This window comes from Piliocolobus tephrosceles, chromosome 3 (assembly GCF_002776525.5).
Source record: "Piliocolobus tephrosceles isolate RC106 chromosome 3, ASM277652v3, whole genome shotgun sequence".
NCBI lineage: Eukaryota > Metazoa > Chordata > Mammalia > Primates > Cercopithecidae > Piliocolobus > Piliocolobus tephrosceles.
Window position 1 is genome coordinate 12292905 of NC_045436.1, and position 20357 is coordinate 12313261.

The following is a 20357-nucleotide window of genomic DNA, read 5'->3' on the forward strand; positions in this document are numbered from 1 at the left end:
TCTGCCCAGCAACAAAACTGAGAGCCCCCACCACCCACGTAAAGTCCCCATTCCTCCTTTTATTCACTTATTTAGCACGTAATAGTTGCCAGGCAGGAAAGTAAAAATACATTTAAAAAAGAATGGAGGTAGCCTTCTTGTCCTGGAGGTGCAGGAACGTGCACGTCAGTGTGCTAGGTAGAGGGTACTGTTTGGATGAACAGAGGCAAGATGGCACATTTCCGGGTTCTTCATCACCCGCTTTTACCCGTGTGTGCGAAAATGCAGCTGACTCCCGGGAAGGTGCAGATTAATCAGGCATGCACCAGGTGATGTCAATCCGAAGAGACCAAGATTTACCTGGTGGCACCTGCGGAGCGCCCCCCCTCCCCCGACATGCCCGTGCCCTGCCTATTGCCCTTCCACTCCTAGAAAAGTCGCTCCCAGCAGATGCGCCGGGGGTGGGCTTTCTCAGCCCCCATTCTTGTGGGGACTGTATTAGAAACTCCGCCCCCCCCCACCCCCAGCTCCGGTCCCTGAAGCTAGATGACCAAAGAATAAATTTGCAGTTTTGCTTTTAGCCTTGCCTACTCGCTGGTTCTTTTGTGCCCACTCTGGTGGTCTTAGAAAAACAAATCAGGTACATAGGCCGTTTGTTTTTCTTCCAGCTCAGGGATTTATGAGGAAGTGCTACAAAAAGTTGTGGTGCGAAAATGACGGACGCTATGAATGGAAAAAAAATCTAAAATAAATCCGGTCGTAAGCAAACACGCTTCACCTACACTCAATAACTACTGCAGATTTCCGAGGCCTGGGATCCCCAAGAATATACTGAGTTTGACAAACTTTTCAACTTCAACTTTAAATTGAAAAGACAGTAAAAGAACCAAATCCATAGTACACAGCAATCAGCTAAAGTTCCTAGGGCCCTGCAACCCAGAGCTGAATAATTTTGTATTAATTTCCCAATATCAAGCTAAATCTAACAACAGGAAAAGCAACAACTTGTTTGGCTATTTTAAAAATCTGCACAGCACTTAGGAACAAGCACCTCAGCGCAGGGAACAGCTAGCTCAGCACCGCGTGACACCAGGCTCCCGCTCCCGCAGGCCCAAGACGCCAGGTCCCGCGAGAGTTGAGGGAGGCCTCGGCGCACCCCCGAGAGAGCGGGCGTGGCCGCCAGGCGGGCGGGGCACCTGGGATTAATTGTTCCGCGATCGCCGGCTGCCGGGACTTTTCTCGCGCTAGTGCCCTGGGCACTCAGCTATGGCGCGGAAGTCGAAGTGGACTCTGGTTCTCGTGCCGCTTCTGCTCTGCCAGGCCCTAGTGCGCTGCTCCAGCCCTCTGCCCCTGGTCCTCAACACTTGGCCTTTTAAGAATGCAACCGAAGCAGGTGCGGGTTGGCGGCCTGGGTGGGTGGCTGCGCCGCGAGAGCTTGCGGGTGGGGAGGACCAGCCCGCCCCGCTGCAGTCAGCGGGCCAGGAGGACTGACGAGCGCCGAGCTGGGCCGGGCCTCGCGGTCCCGCCCTCTAGCTCTTCCTGAGTCTGCAGCGCGGCTCAGTCTCTTCCAAGTGGCCTTTACTGCATCCTCCCTACCTACAACTGCTGCATTTTAGGTCCTCCTTTCCTGCAGCGCAGTAATTTTTCCACCCTGCTGCTGACCATAGTTATGGCCTTTATGCTTTACTCAAGTAGCACGTACGCTTTTTTGCCTTACACTCAGTCTTTTCGCGAGTTGTCTACGTCTCCTCCTCTCATTTCTAATCCCTCAATTCTTCGCAATTTTGTAGACGACTAATAGTTTTCCAGCCATAGCGAACTCTTTTCCCATTTACTTTTTTTGCCACGTGTTGTCATGCTTTACTTGCCACCTAGAATTCGAGGTTCCAACCTTTGCTGTACCTTAACACTATCTGCGGAGCTTCTCAGAAATCGTCCTGGCGGCGCCCACCTCCTGTGATTGTGATATGACTGCTGGAACCAGGGCAACTGTGTTTTTTTTTAAAAAAAAAAAAAAAAAAAAAAAAAAAAAAAAGCTCCCTTGGTGATTTCGATTTGCAGACAGGGTTGAGAACCGCTAAGCTAAGGTATCACCTCTTCCAGGAAGAGTTGTCTGACCTAACTGCCCTCGTGCTTGTGCCCGGAATGAGTTAGGTTCCTGTCTTCTGCGTCTTGTTAATAGCCCTTACGTACCATTATCCTGGCATTTTCCTCTGTACTGTGCTTGTGTCTTTCATTTGCTTAATGACCAGAAGAATCAGTTTTCAGACCCCTCCTCCTCCAGCTGAGGTTGCTAACATATTAACTTTCTGGGGCAGAATTGACTCCAGAATTTGGTGGAGCTAAATTTCTGAATTATAGGCAGTGCATACGATTCGGAGAAAATGAAGAAACAGGCTGTGAGAAAGATATTCCCAGCGATAATGAGACGAGAAGAAAGTGCAGCAGCCAGGGCGGGGGACAGTTCTGTGTAAGCTGCCTGTATTGAAAGAGGGAAATTGCGTAAATACACTTTCAAGCCTGTAGGTGCTGTAATGATGCTTAAAGTGTCTACCAACAAGAGCACCTGCCCTTCAAGGAATTCTGTTGTTACCAGGAAAGAAATTGTCTATCGAAGACCCTTCCCCACACCCCCACATGTATGGAATCCTGGCTCTGCTACTTACCAACTGTGTGACCTTAAACCAACTGCCTGGCCTCTGGCTCTGTTTCCTTTTCTTGAAAATGAGGGTCGTGATGGTACAGGACCTACCACAGAAGCTGTTATGAAGACGCAATGAACTAATCCATATGAAGTCCACGTTGTAATTGTTTGCTGTTAAGTATTAATTAAGACTTGCTGGGATAGGTGTTACCTCAAGACACACATTAATTATGCATATTTTAATCTAATGATGCAGAAGAAATGTGTGAAGAAGGCTGTGGTGTAGTGGATTTTTTATTTAACTGCCTTTTAGTAGTTTCGATGGCACCTTTTAAAGTAAAGGAGGGGATACTGATTTTGTTTCTTACACACAGAAGAAATAGATACTAGGAAGTGGAAAAAAACAAAAAAACGTCACTTTGCACCAATAGCCAGTTTTTGAGTTCTTCTGATAACTAGTTAAATAATGTTGCCTCATCACTGACTCCTTTGTAGCACTTGATAAACTAACGTGTTAAAAAGTCAGTTTAACTCAGTAAATGCGAAAAAGTTGTTAAATTGGAGTTGGTTTGTTGCATTTGGCTTTGAAAAATATATATAAATATCAACAAGCATTATTGGGATTTGATTAACAGCGTGGAGGGCATTAGCATCTGGGAGCTCTGCCCTCGATGCGGTGGAGAGCGGCTGTGCCATGTGTGAGACAGAGCAGTGTGACGGCTCTGTAGGCTTTGGAGGAAGTCCTGATGAACTTGGAGAAACCACATTAGATGCCATGATCATGGAGGGGTAAGAACACCGTTCAGGTCCTGTTTATTATGTTGAGTTACATTTAGAGTTGTGGTCTTCCGAGAGCAAGATGAAAGAATGCATGAGTTTGGTCACAGGTCAAAACCCCTAGCTTATTATACTTGACCTTTCTAAACACAGGTTCCCTCTCAACTAAAAAAAAAAAAAAATCAGAGTAATAGAAATATCACATGGAGAGATAGGTAGTCTCCTTAGAACCGGGAGAATGCCAAGCTAAAAAACTATGTCTCTGACCTTATAAACAATCGTTTATCTGCTGTCCACAAATCCTGTGGTTTGCCTGACCTGAAGCCTTCAGGCCCCTTTCAAAAGCCATATTTAAAATTAGCTTGGAGAAACTGAGAATTTTAGTGCTGTTGTGCTGTATGGCAAGTTGATTTTCTATTTTTTCCCTAATTTTGTCCGATTGTGGGAATCTATATGAACTTCATGGATGTGCTGTCACTTCTGTGTTTAAGATGGTGGAGTTTAACTGCAAAACACTGTTGATTGGAGAAAAGCAATGTTTTTAATGTATGAACCTCTGAAAACTTCTTAATTCTTAACTGCATTCTATTTTCTTGCAGCACTACTATGGATGTAGGAGCAGTAGGAGATCTTAGACGAATTAAAAATGCTATTGGTGTGGCACGGAAAGTACTGGAACATACAACACACACACTTTTAGTAGGAGAGTCAGGTATTGTTTTAACTCACTGAAAATTTTTCTATTCTTTTGACTATAGTTTTCACTGAAAAATAGTACAAAATCATGGATAAAAGCAGACCTAAGTTCAAATCCCAGCTGTTTTACTTAACATCTATTTAACTGGATAAGTAACTTCTAAATCTCTTTACTTCTTCATCTCTAACAAGAAGGGAATGGAAGTTTTGCTATGGCGGTGTCTGTTATTTGAACACCTTCCAAGTTACAGACCAAAAACCATACAGTGACCTGTACTCAAAATTTATTGTTTATGATCTATTATCTAACAACTCCAGTAGTCTTCCCTCAATTTTGTAGCATCTACAGAATTAGAAACTACCTGACAAGTAAAAGGATCTGCTACCCATTCGTTGGAATTCAGTTGTTCCTTGGGTGTCTCAAAGTTTTTTTTTTTTTATATGCAGGCATTGCAGTCTAGTTTCAGTGCAATTCTAAGACTCAGTATTGGTGAGAAGTGTGTCTTTTGTGAAGTGGAAGGAGGAAAATTGTGGAGGAGGTGAGGTGGGAAGAGAACTCCTTTTTTTTTTTTTTTTTTTTTGAGATGGAGTTTCACTCTTGTCACCCAGGCTAGAGTGCAATGGCACGGTCTCGGCTCCCTGAAACCTCCCCTTCCTGGGTTCAAGTGATTCTCCTAACTCAGCCTCCCAAGTAGCTGGGATTACAAGCACGCACCACCACGCCCAGCTAATTTTTGTATTTTTAGTAGAGACGGGGTTTCACCATGTTGGCCAGGGTGGTCACAATCTCTTGACTTGATGATCCACCCACCTCCGCTTCAAAGTGCTAGGATGACAGGCATGAGCGGCCGCACCCGGCCAGAATGAGAACTCTTGTAATGCATACCCCAACGGCTTTAAGTAGATCAGTTTTAGGAAGGACATAAGGAAATCGAAGGTGTAAAAACCGAGTCTCTTAAAACCGTTCATGTATGAATACTCCTTCGAAAGTCTTTGTGTAGCTCTCTTAAGATGCTGCTGACCCAGAATGCCTCTAGTACATATATTTTTGTTGAAAAGACAATACTCGAATAATTTACACTTTCCTTTATTCCAATCTCCAGCCACCAAATTTGCCGAAAGTATGGGGTTTGTCAATGAAGATTTATCTACCAGTGCTTCTCAAGCTCTTCATTCAGATTGGCTTGCTCGGAATTGCCAGCCAAATTATTGGAGGGTATGCATACGTATTTAATGTTTAAAAATAAGTTAATTGAAGATATTAAATGACATCCTTTCTGCTCACTGTTGCCTGCCTGTTGTCTAGGGTGCTGGTTAGCATCCTGGCTGTACATTAGAACCAGTGGTTTTAGTTTAGTTGACTCTGTAGGTATGGATATTCCTGAAACACCTCTAGCTGCATCGGATGCATATCCAGCGTGGAGAGCTACTGGTCTCTCGCAACAGTTTTCAAACTGAAGTTTCTGTCATGTGGAGGTGGCTGCCTCAATCAGGGCTGCTGCTTGTGTTTCCTTGTAACTAAGTCTAAAAAATCAGTTTGGAAACTATGAGTCTAAAATATTTCTTAGATTTTATCTGTGTGCAGTATATCCAATATCTTGTTCTTGACTTGAGAACATATAATATTACATGTCTAGTATGTTACCAGTGGAATGATTTGTCTTTAATGGGACTTTTAGCATAAATCAGTTTGCCTTTGCCATACAGAGTCCTTCTGTGGGATATCTTAGTCTCTCATCTATTTCTTCCCTAAGTCCTAATTACTTTTGAGTAGCCATCAAGTCAGAAGTCCCTTGGGTTAGCACTTGAAAGAGGCTAATCATAAAACGAAGTTAGGGGAGGCACTTAGTGCACTGATGTGTGAGACATGAGGAATAGGAATAGGTTTCTTGTTTTAATACCAGTCTACATACACAACCTCAATTTATGAGTTTGCGTTATATTCTCGAGCCTTTAAGATTTATAAAGATATCTTAAAGCACAACTTAGAATATATTCACATAAGCCTAGCTTTGAAAAAACAATAAAAGCTTTTAAAACATATTTGACTTTAAATCTCAGAATTCTTTGCCAAGGAACAAATTTCTGACATTTAGAGGTCTAGTGTGTATCTTATTTGTTTAAGGATTAATGTCTAATTTTAAAACACTTTATATCTACTACTGTGTTGAGAATTTTAGGCATATAAAGAGACAAATTAGGGACCTGTGTCCTGCAATAGATACCTCACCTATATTATTTAATTCTTAGACTAGAATGGATATTCAGTACAATTATTTACCTTATTTGTTTTTATATGAGACTTAGTGATTTCTTAGCTTTTAATTCTTATCTTTAAGTTACCACATGTCTTTTCTTGATTTGTTGCTAGTGTTTAGTGATTGTACATAATTTCTTGGCAATTTCTAAAAATACCCTTTGTAAGAAGTAAAACTTAAATCTTGTTTACAGAATGTTATACCAGACCCCTCAAAATACTGCGGACCCTACAAACCACTTGGTATCTTAAAGCAGGATATTCCTATCCATAAAGAAACAGAAGATAATCGTGGTCATGACACTATTGGTAATTTGCCTTTTGTGCAGTTTTTATGGATAAAGTTTAGTTAATTATCTTCCTGTAGCTCTTCCCTATTCTTCTACCAGAAGTTGATTTTGATTGTTTTAACTGTCAGTTAAGTGTGCCTCTCTATAGATAGCTTAATCTTGTCTTAGCAACTGTATAAAATTTGGTAAATTATTTATACAAGACACCTAAAACCCAACGACTATTCACTTGTGGATTTTTAAATCTTTATTTGATATTTCATTTTTTGGCAGTGTTATGTTGCTGTATTTTAGTGACCTTAAATAACTTTTTCCAAGTTATAATGTTAAAAATTTACATTAGTCTTTGTCTTAGTTTGTTTTTCGCTGCTATAACAGACTACCACAGACTGGGTAATTTATAAAGAAAAGTTGATTTGGCTCACAGTTCTGGAGCCTGAGAAGTTCAAGAACAGGGTGCTGGCATCTGGCAAGGGCCATCCCAAGGTGGCAGTCAAGAGAATGAGACAGGAAATTGGGTAGAACTCATCCTTTATATCAGGAGCTCACTCCCTGCAATAATGGCATTAAGCCCTTTTAGCCTTAATCACCTCTTAAAGGCCCCGTCTGTTAATAATAATGAATAATGTTAATTGCCTGTTACCATGGCAATTAACAAAATACCCAGACTGGGTGGCTTCTAAACAACAGAAATTTATTTCTCACAGTTATGGAGGCTGGGAAGTTCAAGATCAAGGCGCTGGCAGGTTCCGAGTTTGGAGACAGCTTGTTTCCTGGCTCATGGATGGCATCTTCTTGCTGTGTCCTCACATGGTGGAAGGGGCGAGGAAGCTCTCTGGGGCCGCATTTATAAGGGCATGAATTTCATTCATGGGGATTCTGTCCTCATGACCTAATCAGCTCCCAAAGGCCTCACCTCTTGATACCATCACCTTGTGGAATAGGATGTTGATATGAATTTGGGGAAACACAAACATTCAAACCACAGCAGTTACTACTGCCTGCTCAATTATTTGGTTATATTTGAGGTAAACTTTATACACTTACAGTGGTTTATTTTTTTTTTTTTAACTTCTAGGCATGGTTGTAATCCATAAGACAGGACGTATTGCTGCTGGTACATCTACAAATGGTATAAAATTCAAAATACATGGGTTAGTGTTTCCAAAAGAACAGAGCTGTCAAATATACATCGAATGCAGAGCAATATATGCCAGGTGCTATGGGGGTTGCAAAGCACAGCCCTAGTCTCACAGCTACGATGAATGAGTGTGAAAGAAAATGCAGTACTGTCTGCTGAGTGCCACAGGACGGAGTCACAGCCAGTGCTGTAGGGTTTAGGGGTGCCAGAGGTGATCGCTTTAAGCTGGGGTAGTTAGGAACACCAGTAAAGTGATGCTTAGAGATGAGCCCTGACTCATGGTAGTTGAGGTTCAGCACTCCTACTGGCTATATGTGTGTATGTGTGTGTGTATTCAGAACTCCCACTGACTTGGAAAGAAGGTGCATGTGTGTGTATGTGTTCAGAACTCCCTACTGGCTTGGAAAGAATGTGTGTGTGTATGTGTACGTGTGTGTGCGTGCATGCTCAGGGCTCCCTCTGGTGTGGGTGTTTGGGGGGGTGTGTGTGTGTTCAGGGCTCCCACTGACTAGGGAAGAAGGGGTGTGGGGGTGTGTGTGTGTGTTTTGGGGTAGGGGAAGTGGTATTGGAAGATAAGACTGCAAGAGAAGACTGAAGCCAGATTTAAGGTGTCTTAAGTCAGTTTAAGGCATTCTGGATTTAATTTTGAAAAAGAAAAGCATTAAAAATTTGTTACAAGAAAAAAATCTGGTAGAAGTTTGGCACATTACATAGGAAGCAGAAATAGATTGTAGATAAGGGAAACCAATTTTGAACATGTTGCAATAATCTGGAAATTAGATGATAAAGGATGGTAATAATAGAATAGTCACTGTAAATCTATACCATGCTGGTATATGCCTGACTGATAACAAGTTCTTTTAAAAAATTAATTAATTTTAATGACAATGAAAATTATGTGTATTTGTGGTGTACAACATGATATTTTGATGTATGTGTATGTTGTAGAATGGCTAAATCAAGCTATTTAACCTCTTATCTCACATACCAATTTTATTATGGCGAGAACACTTAAAATCTACTTAGCAGTTTTCAGCCGGGCGGGATGGCTCATGCCTGTAATCCCAACTCTTTGGGAGGCCAAAGCAGGTGGATCACCTGGGGTCAGGAGTTCAAGACCAGCCTGGCCAACATGGTGAAACCCCATCTCTAGTAAAAAAAAGAAAGAAAAAAAAAAAATTAGCCGAGTTTGGTGGTTCTTGTCTGTAGTCGCAACTACTCAGGAGACTGAGGCAGGGAAAATCGCTTGAACCCAGGAGGCAGAGGTTGCAATGAGCCAAGATCATGCCATTGTACTCCTGCTGGATGACAAAGCAAGACTCCATCTCAAAAAAAAAAAAAAAAATCTGCTTAGCAGTTTTCAGATGTGCACTCTCTTGTTATTAACCTTAGTCAGCATGATCCGCAGTAGGCCTCTGGAACCTTCCCTCCTGCCTAACTGGAATTGTGTGTCCTTGACCCACATCTCGCCAGGTCCACCTCCCCCAGCCTGCAGTAACCACCATTTTAGTCGCTGTTTCTATGAGTCAGCTGTTTTACACTCCACATCTGATAACAAATTCTTATATAATTAATGTAGGTTTGTAAACCTTAGTTCAAAAACTAGTGAAAACCTGTTCTTTGTTCTGATGAAGAATTTACTTAAAACGGTATCAGAGGCTAAGTGGAAATATCCCTTATTTGGAACAGCTTATGACTTAATGTGTTTTACACTCGATTTCCTCCCCTAAATTGTTAATCCTCTCTCAAAGCCGTGTAGGAGACTCACCAGTACCTGGAGCTGGAGCCTATGCTGACGATACTGCAGGGGCAGCCGCAGCCACTGGGAATGGTGATATATTGATGCGCTTCCTACCAAGGTATCACTTCTTAGTGTGTGAATTTTAGAGACCTTTGGAGAAGATACTTTTTTTCTTTTAAGATAGAAAATAATTTTTGAGGCTGGGTGAAGTGGCTCACACCTGTAATCCCAGCACTTTGGGAGATTGAGGCAGGTGGATCACCTGAGTTCAGGAGTTCGAGACCAGCCTGGCCAGCATGGTCTCGAACTCCTGACTGTTTCTACTAAAAATACAAAACATTTAGCTGGGCATGGTGGTACAAGTCTATAGTCCCAGCTACTCAGGAGGCCGAGGTAGGAGAATCACTTGAACCTGCGAGACGGAGGTTGCAGTGAACCAAGATCATGCCACTGCACTCCAGCCTGGGCAACAAGAGTAAGACTCTGTCTCAAGAAAAAAAAAAAAAAAAGAAAACATAATGTTTGTGTTGTGTAACCTGAATTTCTGTGTAAGAGCTGCTTTGAAACTGCATACAAGCTTGTTGCCCAGCATGTTGATAATGACAGTCATTCAAGTTAAGTAATCATAGTCCTGTGAAATAAAGTAGTATTTCCCACCCTGCTTCCCAGATGAGAACACTTACGATCTGTTTAGATAATTGATATGAAGCTGCCGAGTAGCAGGGCTGTGATAGTTGATGGTAAAAGTAGGAAGCGCAGTCATCGTGTACAGCTCTCCACCCTAGCTAGACGTTGTGCCCATGCACACTACCTTCCCCTTTGATCGTAGCTGTTTTTCTCATTGAAAATCTGTATTCTTTTTGACTTCTGGCCATTACTACTGACAGTTATTCAGCCAAAGTCAAAAATAGTATTCCATATCTGAAATTCATGGGTGGATTAGTTGAAAAGATAGACACTGTATCAAAGTTGACTTGCTTTGTGGATGCTTTAATAGAAGTAACCCACTCCTGTTCATTTATGTGTATTCTGTCTCGTGGCAATTTTGGTGGTTTTAATTCCTAATTTTAACCCAATTTGGAGTTAGTATTTATTCTGTGACACTGAAGTTTCACCTCTGTTTCAATCAGCTACCAAGCTGTAGAATACATGAGAGGAGGAGAAGATCCAACCATAGCTTGCCAAAAAGTGATTTCAAGAATCCAGAAGTATTTTCCAGAATTCTTTGGGGCTGTTATATGTGCCAATGTGACTGGAAGTTATGGTAAGTTGTGTTTAGATTTTGTATTTGTGTGAACTTCCAAATATTTATCAAACATACACTTTTTAAATATTGTTGTGTACAATACACTATATTCAACAGAGAAAGAGATTCCTTAAGTGGGCATTGAGTAAATGTTAATTGATGATCTGTCAAGACCCACAGCATTAAAAATATACCTAAAAGCCTTTGATTGACTGCCGGTAGCTATGACCCAGTCTCTGACTAGTAGTTCTTATCTTTCACATGTGTCTTAAATGAAGTTTAGCTTCAGCTCCAGTACGTGTTGACATAGGCTAATCTAGTCAAATGTTTATACTAATTAAAAATAGACAAGGATAAATTATCTTCCCTATTTCTTTTCTATTCATTATTTAAATGCCTCAGCCATTTAGATCTTCTCGGGGCTCCAAAGAGCAAAATGTATTACTAATTAGTAAACCAAAGAGTTTAGCAGAATTATTTTTGCACTGTTTGAGGCTTGTCTTTCGCTTCATTTACTTTCCGTTTGAGCCTATCACAGTTTCAAAGCATTTTAAGATCAGCCACTGCTGATTCTCATTAGTGAATTTTCAGATGGGGAAGATACACAGCTTACTGATCAATATGACTTATTAGGTTGGACTGCTTATTATTGTTCTTTGATCTTTTACTTCCCACAGTTCTCTATTTGAAAAACTTGTTTGAAGAACGCTTTATTCTTTTTTAAGCACTAAGACACAAAAGTCAATAAAAATTATGAAGGGGAAAAGCTTTATATATCAAATAAGGCAGTTTTATTGATTCCCTCTTAAGAAATAAACCTTATTAGAAAACTCAAAGTTGGATTTAACAGAATGAAAAAAAATGATAATTATATAATAGTGGCTGAATTTACAGTTGACTAGATTCTTCTATTTAATGAACGAAGAGGACCCTCCCCCAGGTGTTTGAGCATGAGAAGATGAACTTGATTAGACAAAGCATCATGACAAATTACTCTTGACTCTTCCTGTGAGAGTAGAAGAATAGGGAGCAATGGTAGGGTATGGAGTTGTGAATGAATGATGAGAATGTTCTAGTGGCTAGAGAAATAAAATGTGGGGGATGTGCCTGAATAATTTTTCCTAAGAAAAACATGTAAGAACAGTTAAATAATAGTAGCAGTGACGGCATGTGTGTAGATCACAGCAACAACAAAAATCAGCCAGTTTTTTAAAGTTCAAAGAGATATTTTACCAGCTACCTCGTTCCTTTCATGGACTGTTCACTGCTTAGTTCTGAGGAGGATGACACTAGTGTACTTCCTGTGACTTAGACATAAGGTATACAGTAGCCAGTGTCTAGTCAAATAAGCAATATCTGTATTGGTTATAAATATGTACATCCTATAGTTAACCAAACGTCTTTCATTTTTGGCCCCAGGTGCTGCTTGTAATAAACTTTCAACATTTACTCAGTTTAGTTTCATGGTTTATAATTCTGAAAAAAATCAGCCAACTGAGGAAAAAGTGAACTGCATCTAATCCATCTTTTCTGTCAACATCTGTATTTAAAGAAGAAAGAAACAAAGGCTGAAAAGGCTGCTCAGTATCATCATCTAGTGTTCCTCATGTGTTCTAAAGTCTTTTTGTAAAATAAACACAAAAATAAATTTCTGTTGATGTGGCACTTTCTGTATCTGAAATTTTGTCTATTTTTTTAACCTTTTTTATATTTTCTGAAGATGGATATGTATATGGCTCTGTTTTGTATATATTTAAGTTTTAAGTGACATTTGGATTTCTGATCAGTGTTGTAAAAAATTGCTACTTTGAGATTTATTTCCACAGTGATATATTAAACCCAAAAGGAATCATCATATTTGGATGCTTAAAATAATTAGAGTATACAAGTTTTTCAGACCCAAAGAAAAAAACAGCAGAGTCTCAGCATGATGAGTCCTGATTGAATTTCAGTATGTCACAGTGATGCATCTCTTATCACTGATTATTGGTTTTACTTAATATTCCCTAAAAACTTGAGGAAGGAAGATGATATTAAGAACATGAAATACTCTTTGTTTTGTACATACTAGAAAATATGGGCAATCTTCTGATGAGGAATTGTGTTGATTTTCTTTGCTTTTTTCCTCTTTTGGAGCTCTCTGTGTGAAAGTTCGAAAGCCACAAAAATATGATGTTTTACATGCTAATATTTAGTATTGATCGTTTCTTTTAAAATTGATTTGGGGAACTTGATCTGTACTGTAATTTTACTAATCCCTTATGCAGAGGTGGGTGTTGCAATTAGAAGTAAGTCAAGAAATATGTTGTTTAGCTTGGTTTGTTTTCCTAACTTCTGATTAACTATCTGTATGGCAACTCTACAGAAGTTGTGTGTGTGCCTTCTCAGCAGCATTTTTCCTTCAAAATCATCTTTTTAATCAACATTCATTAATAAATGTACATGTACGATATTGTCTTCAAACTTTAGAATTTCAGCTGTTTTTTCTATGCTCATCTTAATGTTTAATGTTCTTTATAATTTAGGGGAGAAAGCTATCGTTTTAAGAACAGTGTAGATCACTTGTTCTGATACACCTTGCTGTGTATCAGAATTCTCTGGGGAGCCTCTTTAAAAATGCCCTCTGTGCCACTAAATCAGATTCTTCATAAATGAGGACTTGAAACCTGGAATTAGCAACTGCTAATGGCAGCCCTACAGCTTCACACTCAGAAAGGGGATCTTACTGTTCAGGGTTATCTGAGGTATGCTAACCTGCTTAAACCTGGTGCCGGGCCTTGGGAAAAGAAAAAAACCACATTTAAACTTGCGTCTGCTTTAAGATGATACTTTCGTTTTGCATATTTGCTTTCCATTAATAAATAAGGCAGTCATTTACAAAATCACCAGGAAAAGGAGAATGAAGTATTCATGGCCTGTCACTTCCCAGCAAATTACGAGTTTAGCTGACAAAAGCAATCCACATATGTTTCTAAAAGATGTTTTCTTTTTAACTCACATTCTTCCTCAGAGAAATAATTTCCCTATATTGTAAGTAATGGAACTACTTTGGAAATACATTTTTAAAGTTCGAGTTTTGACTGTAATGTTATTTAAATAATACAGATGTGTCTTCTTTCTTTTGAAAAGAATTGTGTGTCCCTAGTGATGGTATATACAGAGGGAACATCTTTCTTTCATGGTGTTACAGAATCAGTGTTGACTGGGGTTGTGGGAAATACATGTAGGAAACTGGTGAAATATTAACACAGTTGGCAAAGAGAATTGTAAGTCAATTAGAAATACATTGAATTTGGAAGTGATTCACTAAATTGGGAAATGCAAGAAAGTAACTTGGGAAGGGAGCCTTGGAAAATGTGATCATGGTTTACCTTTTTCTTTTTGAGGCGCAGTCTCGCTCTGTGGCCCGGGCTGGAGTGCAGTGGCGCAATCTCGGCTCACTGCAAGCTCCGCCTCACGTGTTCATGCCATTATCCTGCCTCAGCGTCCTGAGTAGCTGAGATTACAAGCGCACGCCACCACGCCCAGCTAATTTTTGTATTTTTAGTAGAGCTGGGGTTTCACCATGTTGGTCAGGCTGGTCTCAAACTCCTGACCTCGTGATCTGCCTGCCTCAGCCTCCCAAAGTGCTGGGATTATGGGCGTGAGCCACCGCACCTGACCATGATTTAACTTTTTACGCCAGACAGTAGTTAGTGGTTTGCCTCACATCTGTCCTGGTTGTATCATTGGATAGATTGCATGGCTATTACATAGCATAAGGTAAGGGATCTAGTTGCAGAATTTTCCCCATTCTGGCAAGTTGTTTTTGTTTTTTTCCTTTGACCTTACAAAAAAATGTTCTCACTTGCCTACTGCTAAGATGAAACTAGATTGTCCTAAGCACATATATGGATTAAGCAACTTTTCTATGTGATTCTGAGAATAAACTTAGATTCACTTAGATTTTTATTTGAGTTTTTCTATTTCTCTCTAAATGGATAAAAATTTCAGTGACAATATCTATAGATATATGTAGATATATACAAAGAGAAAGTATGTATGTATATGTGTGTGTGTATATACATATATAGTAAGTATATATATGGAAAGAGGTGTAAGTACTTGCCACCTGATTCTATTCTCTCCTGTTTTCTGCTTACACCTTTCATCTCATAACATTACTACTATAGAATAGCCTAGGAGTGTAGTGGGCATAAGTTTGAGCATCCGCTTAGCTCAATTTAACAGCCCCACTTAGAAAAAGAAAGTGATTTTGATATTAGCAATATTAAAATTGCTTGATTAATGCTCCAGAGAATTCGGATACACTTCACTCAAGTGCTTCGTATTTTTAGCACAATAGGCAAAGAGGAAAATGTTAGCCATGGTATAAAATAAAGATTTTGGTAGTTTCATGCTCTTTATTTGCTTTGATTAATCCGTGGAACTTAAAAAAAAATTATTTCACTTATTTAACTGGGCAGAAAAGACTAATGGTAGGTCGATTCTTATTTCTGCTAACCACAGTGTAAACTGGTTGTCACGAATCCTATTCACCAAACATTTCCAGCTCTGCCTACCTGGCACATGGTAGGATTGTTCTTTTTGGCCTCTCGTGATCTGGTCCAGCCATGGGATGTTCTGGGCATGAGTTCTGAGCATTTTTTTTCAAACCTAACAACATGATGATGGTTGTGCTCGAGTGACCGTAATGAGAACCCCATGACAGTGCAGGATGCACATGTAGTGTGAATAAGAAATAAGCCTTTTTATTGTGACACAGCGCAAACTACCCTATCCTGACTGATAGAATGGTTAGGCCAGGTGCAGTGGCTCATGCTTATAATCCCAGCACTTTGGGAGGCCGAGGCAGGAGAATCACTTGAGCCCAGAGGTTCCAGACCAGCCTGGGCGATAACATAATTTTGTAGAAACGGTCTCTACAAAAAATACAAAAAATGAGCTGGATGTGGTGGCTCATGCCTGTAGTTTCAGCTCACTGCAGAGGCTGAGGTGGTGAGATTGCTTGAACCTGGGAGGTTGAGGCTGCAGTGAGCTGAGATCGCGCCACTGCGCTCCAGCCTGGATGACAAAGTGAGACCATCTCAAAAAAAAAAAAAAAAAAAAAAAAGCTTAAACAGGCTTAAATAGTTTAAAGAGTTTATGTGGAGGTTATTAAACTAGTGACAAATGAAACTTTCTAAAGGACAAAAGGAATTTTTTTAAAAATAAATGCCTAGAAAGATATTATTAGGAAATTAATCAAAAAGTTAAAGGTACTACTTTGTAGGAAGGTCGTGGGTGACTTTATCTGAATAATATTTGCATGTTTTTAAAAAAGAAGCGTCCATACCATAAGACTCCAACTGTGTGACACCAGACGGGGAAAATCTATGAAGACAGTATAAAGATTAGAGGGTGCCAGCGGTTGTGGGGAGGGAGGAATGAATCAGCAAAGCACAGACTACTTTTAGGGCAGTGAAATTCTTCTCTGTAATACTGCAAATGGTGGATGTCATTTTATCCGTTTCTCCAAACCCGTAGAATATACAACACCGAGTGAACCTTGACGTGAACCATGGACTCTGGGCAATAATGATGTGTCAATGTCAGGTGTACCAGCTGTAACATGTACCACTCTGCTGGGGAATGTGGATAGTGCGGAAGAAAGACTGTGTATGTGTGAGGGCAGGGAATGTACATTCCTCCCAATTTTGCTGTGAACTTAAAACTACTCTAAAAAATAAAATCTATTTAAAAGGAAAACAGGAAGCATATATTATTTTTATGATGGAGGCAGGAAATTCAAGTATTAAAGTTCTTTCATCTGACTATGTGCTATTGTATAAGAGTAGCCAGCATTGATTGAACACCTAACAATAGTAAGCACTTTGATGTATTATCATTTAATTCTACCAAAAGCCAATGAGGAAGGTAATAGCATCCTTGGTTTAAGTAATTTTATACATAGTAGCTGCAATTCCTTCAGGCATGCACGGTGCTGGCTTTTGTTCAGGACTATCTTTTCAAGAATGTTTCTATAGCAAAAAAAAAAAAAAAAAAAAAAAAATTTGGAAGATTGAGAGAGCGTTTCCCTCCTGGGCAAGGGGCATGTTTGTTTGCTGTCTAGTACAATAAAAATAATGTCTCCCTTTGAGACAAAGGTTAGGCAGGTTTGCTTGCAACTCTTATAAAAGGCTGGGGTTTCCTAAGCATGAGGTCCCTCAGCTGTGATGCACGCAAACTTACTGTTTGCAGTATCCACCTGAACCTGCCCCTTTGTACCCCCACTGGGACCCTAGTAGGGATCAGAACATCAAAGTCATGTTGCTTACTGTGCTGTGACTAATAATGTCCTTCGTCTCTGACCCACATGTCTCATGTTTTCTGCCCGTTTTCATGAAGCTGTGGCAAGCTAACTTGTTAGCTGGCAAGTAGAGTGAAACCTCTGACCCTTCACAATTCTTGATACTGTCAACAGTGCTTAGTAAAAGAGCCTTATTTTGTTATTATTTGCTTTCCCTTGCAATACGTATTTGAGATTTAAAAGAAGTTGTAGACTTGCAGTTAAATTGAAGATAAGAGCAAAGACTGCAGTTTTGCAAGTTCAAACTAAAGAATCACTTGACAAAAGCCAAGGACAACCTTCTGAGATTGTTTTACAACCTTCTGAGAATGTTCATATAGTGAACATTGAATTAGTTGTGATAAAGTTTTCAAAAGAACCGTTATTCTATTCGGGAATACCATCCAAAACATCTGAATGTTAACTTCTTTCCTTTGAAGAAAATAATCAGATAGTAACTAACATAATTCAAATGTAAACAGACTACGTTTAAAATGATGAATATTCTCATCTTTCGAAATAGAAAATCAGGAGACACTGTCACTAGGAAATGAAACAAGAAACAAAGGTGTCAATGTTTATAGGAAATCAAGCAAGGATCTCTCTCTCTACAGTGATTTAACTGCAATGGGCAGTGTGAGAAAAATCCTCATCATCTACACTCAGTCAAAAAAAGAGGTATAAGTATCACTTCCCTTTTAGAATATGGAGGTTATCACCAGGAGAAGGCAATAGTGATTTCTTACAGGGAGTTATAAGAAGATCACTGATAATTCCATAAGCCTTTCTCTACTAGATTTTTTTTAAAATCATACCTACAGATTATTTTCCTAATATATCAAGGCTCATTAAAGCTAACCATAAATGTGAAACTGTAAATGGTTCATAGGATCATAGAACTAGACTAGAATACACCTTTGAGATCAACTACAGAAATCTAACTCCTGTATTTTATAGGTAAGTTGAGACTTAAAAGTGACGCATAACTCAGGAGGCGACATGACTAGTTAGTGTCAAGAACATATCATTTCTCTCTGCCTGTGATCATGCTTATCCTACCAAGGGTGCTACCCTTCCAAGGGTGCACACACCACGTTAATTCTATCATTCAAGAGTCTGCTGTTTTCATTTCTTTTCTTCAGCAACAGCAGTAAAACATAAGGTTCTCAAATTCTAAGTCGGATATAATACTCAGATGATCTCCTGTATAGTCATAGAATTCTGCAAAAACATAGATCATACATAAATTATAACCCCAAGTTTCTATATTCTTAAACAAAATACGTTGTGTTCAACACTCTATGTTCTTACTAACTTACTAGGTTCCCTAACATTTAATTTGTATGCAGAATTATAGATATGTGAATAAATTAATTGAATTCATAATTCTGATATTCTGAACCACAAAGGATCAATCCATATTTGGAATGGCAGCTGTAGAACTTAAGCCCATTTAATATAGACTATTACCTATAGAGTAATTTTTTTAACTTTTTGTTTTTTTTTTTTTTTTTTTTGAGATGGAGTTTTGCTCTTTTTGCCCAGGCTGGAGTGCAATGGCACAATCTAGGCTCACTGCATCCTCCACCTCCCAGGTTCAAACGATTCTCGTGCCTCAGCCTCCAAGTAGCTGTGATTACAGGTGAGCGCCAACACGTCTGGCTAATTTTGTATTTTTAGTAGAGAAAGGGTTTCACCATGTTGGCCAGTCTGCTCTCAAACTCCTGACCTCAGGTGATCTACCCACCTTGACTTCCCAAAGTGCTAGGATTACAGGCATAAGCCACCATGCCCGGCCTAGAGTAATACTTTTAAAACATATATTTTGTAACATTTGCTTGAATTATTTGATATGTTCACATTAAAAGATGACTTGAAGATAAGTTATCAGTTAAAATAAGATGCAAAAACCATGATAACACCTACTCCTTTCTCTGGATTGGGTTCATTTTGTAAATAATTCAGTAGACATACCTCACCCAGGTGTCTCATCTAGCCACACTGGAAAGGAACTACCAGCTGCTATTATTTAATTGGATTAACAGTCCATTGCCAACCAAATAATCCCCTAGTCAGTGGAACATTTTGAAGCCAAGTTACCCAAGTCAAGTTGAAAATCTATGGCAGACTTACAAAATGGAAGGGAAGGAAGTCTATGAATATGAATATTTCTGCTTGAAGGACAAGCAGAAATACATATGTTATCATCCAAAATTGATTGAGAATGCCTCTCCTTCCAACACCCTAGAGGATCCTAGATATTCTCAGAGGAACCAATCCTAAAATGAAGATTTGGGCAGGGTTTTTTACTGAGATACTAAGCTGTGGTAGAAAAGTTTAGCCTTCTGAACTAGCCTTTCTGAATTAATTACATATCTGATAGTTTGGTTTGGAAACACTGTATGATTCCAGTGAGATGAGGTACCTAGAACAGTCAAATTCATAGAAACAGAAAGTAGATGAGTGGTTATCAGGGGCTGAGGAGAAGAAAGCATGCAGAGTTGTTTAACAGGTACAAAGTTTTAGTTAGGGAAGATGAAAGTGGTTAATGATGGCTAAGATGGTAATTTAGTACTAATAATGGTTAAGATGGTAAATGTTCTGTTATGTGTATCTTGCTGTCAAAGAGAGAAAGGAAGAAAGAAAGAGGTGGTTGATTTTATAACCATGTCCAAGACTTAACCCTTGATTGGGGCCTCATAGATATCCCTCTCTTTCTCCCATCATGTATTGAGACTGAGCTATCTGTGTAATTTATTATAATATCTCTAGTTTCTGGCAACCCCAGTTGTAAAGATTCATTCACAATCTTATCACTAGTTAGCTACTGGAAGGGTATGTAGACTAGAATAGGGCCTTTATAAGAGTCATTCTCTTAGTCATTTCAGTATAGTAAATACCTGAATATATAGTAGTTAATCATTATGCTGATCACGTCTAAAACAGTTCTGGTTTAAAAAGTTGATTCCAGTCAGGCACGGTGGCTCACGCCTGTAATCCTAGTACTTTGGGAGGCCGAGGTGGGCAGATCACTTGAGGACAAGAGTTCACAACTAGCCTGGCCAACACGGTGAAACCTCGTCTCTACTAAAAATACAAAACATTAGCCAGGTGTGGTGACACACACCTCTAACCCCAACTACTCGGGAGGCTGAGGCACCAGAATCACTTGAACCCAGGAGATGGAGGTTGCAGTGAGCCAAGATTGCGCCACTGCACTCCAGCTTAAGTGACAGAGTGAGACAGTATCTCAATAAC

General features: G+C 39.6%; 1 protein-coding gene across 2 annotated transcripts; it reads left to right on the forward strand.

The window, feature by feature from the left end:
- Window positions 1-1117: 1117 nt before the first annotated feature.
- Window positions 1118-13225, forward strand: AGA (aspartylglucosaminidase). 2 transcript variants are annotated; one of them, XM_023229408.2, is made up of 9 exons: window positions 1118-1372; window positions 3259-3412; window positions 4000-4112; window positions 5200-5312; window positions 6548-6662; window positions 7722-7797; window positions 9536-9643; window positions 10656-10789; window positions 12191-13225. In XM_023229408.2, exons 1-9 carry the CDS (start codon window positions 1246-1248, stop codon window positions 12289-12291), a joined length of 1041 nt encoding a protein of 346 aa, XP_023085176.1. In that variant the 5' UTR covers window positions 1118-1245; the 3' UTR covers window positions 12292-13225. The 2 variants fall into 2 exon arrangements, with proteins under 2 accessions (XP_023085176.1, XP_023085186.1); XM_023229418.2 differs by having other exon boundaries at window positions 7722-7775; window positions 9544-9643.
- Window positions 13226-20357: the final 7132 nt, after the last annotated feature.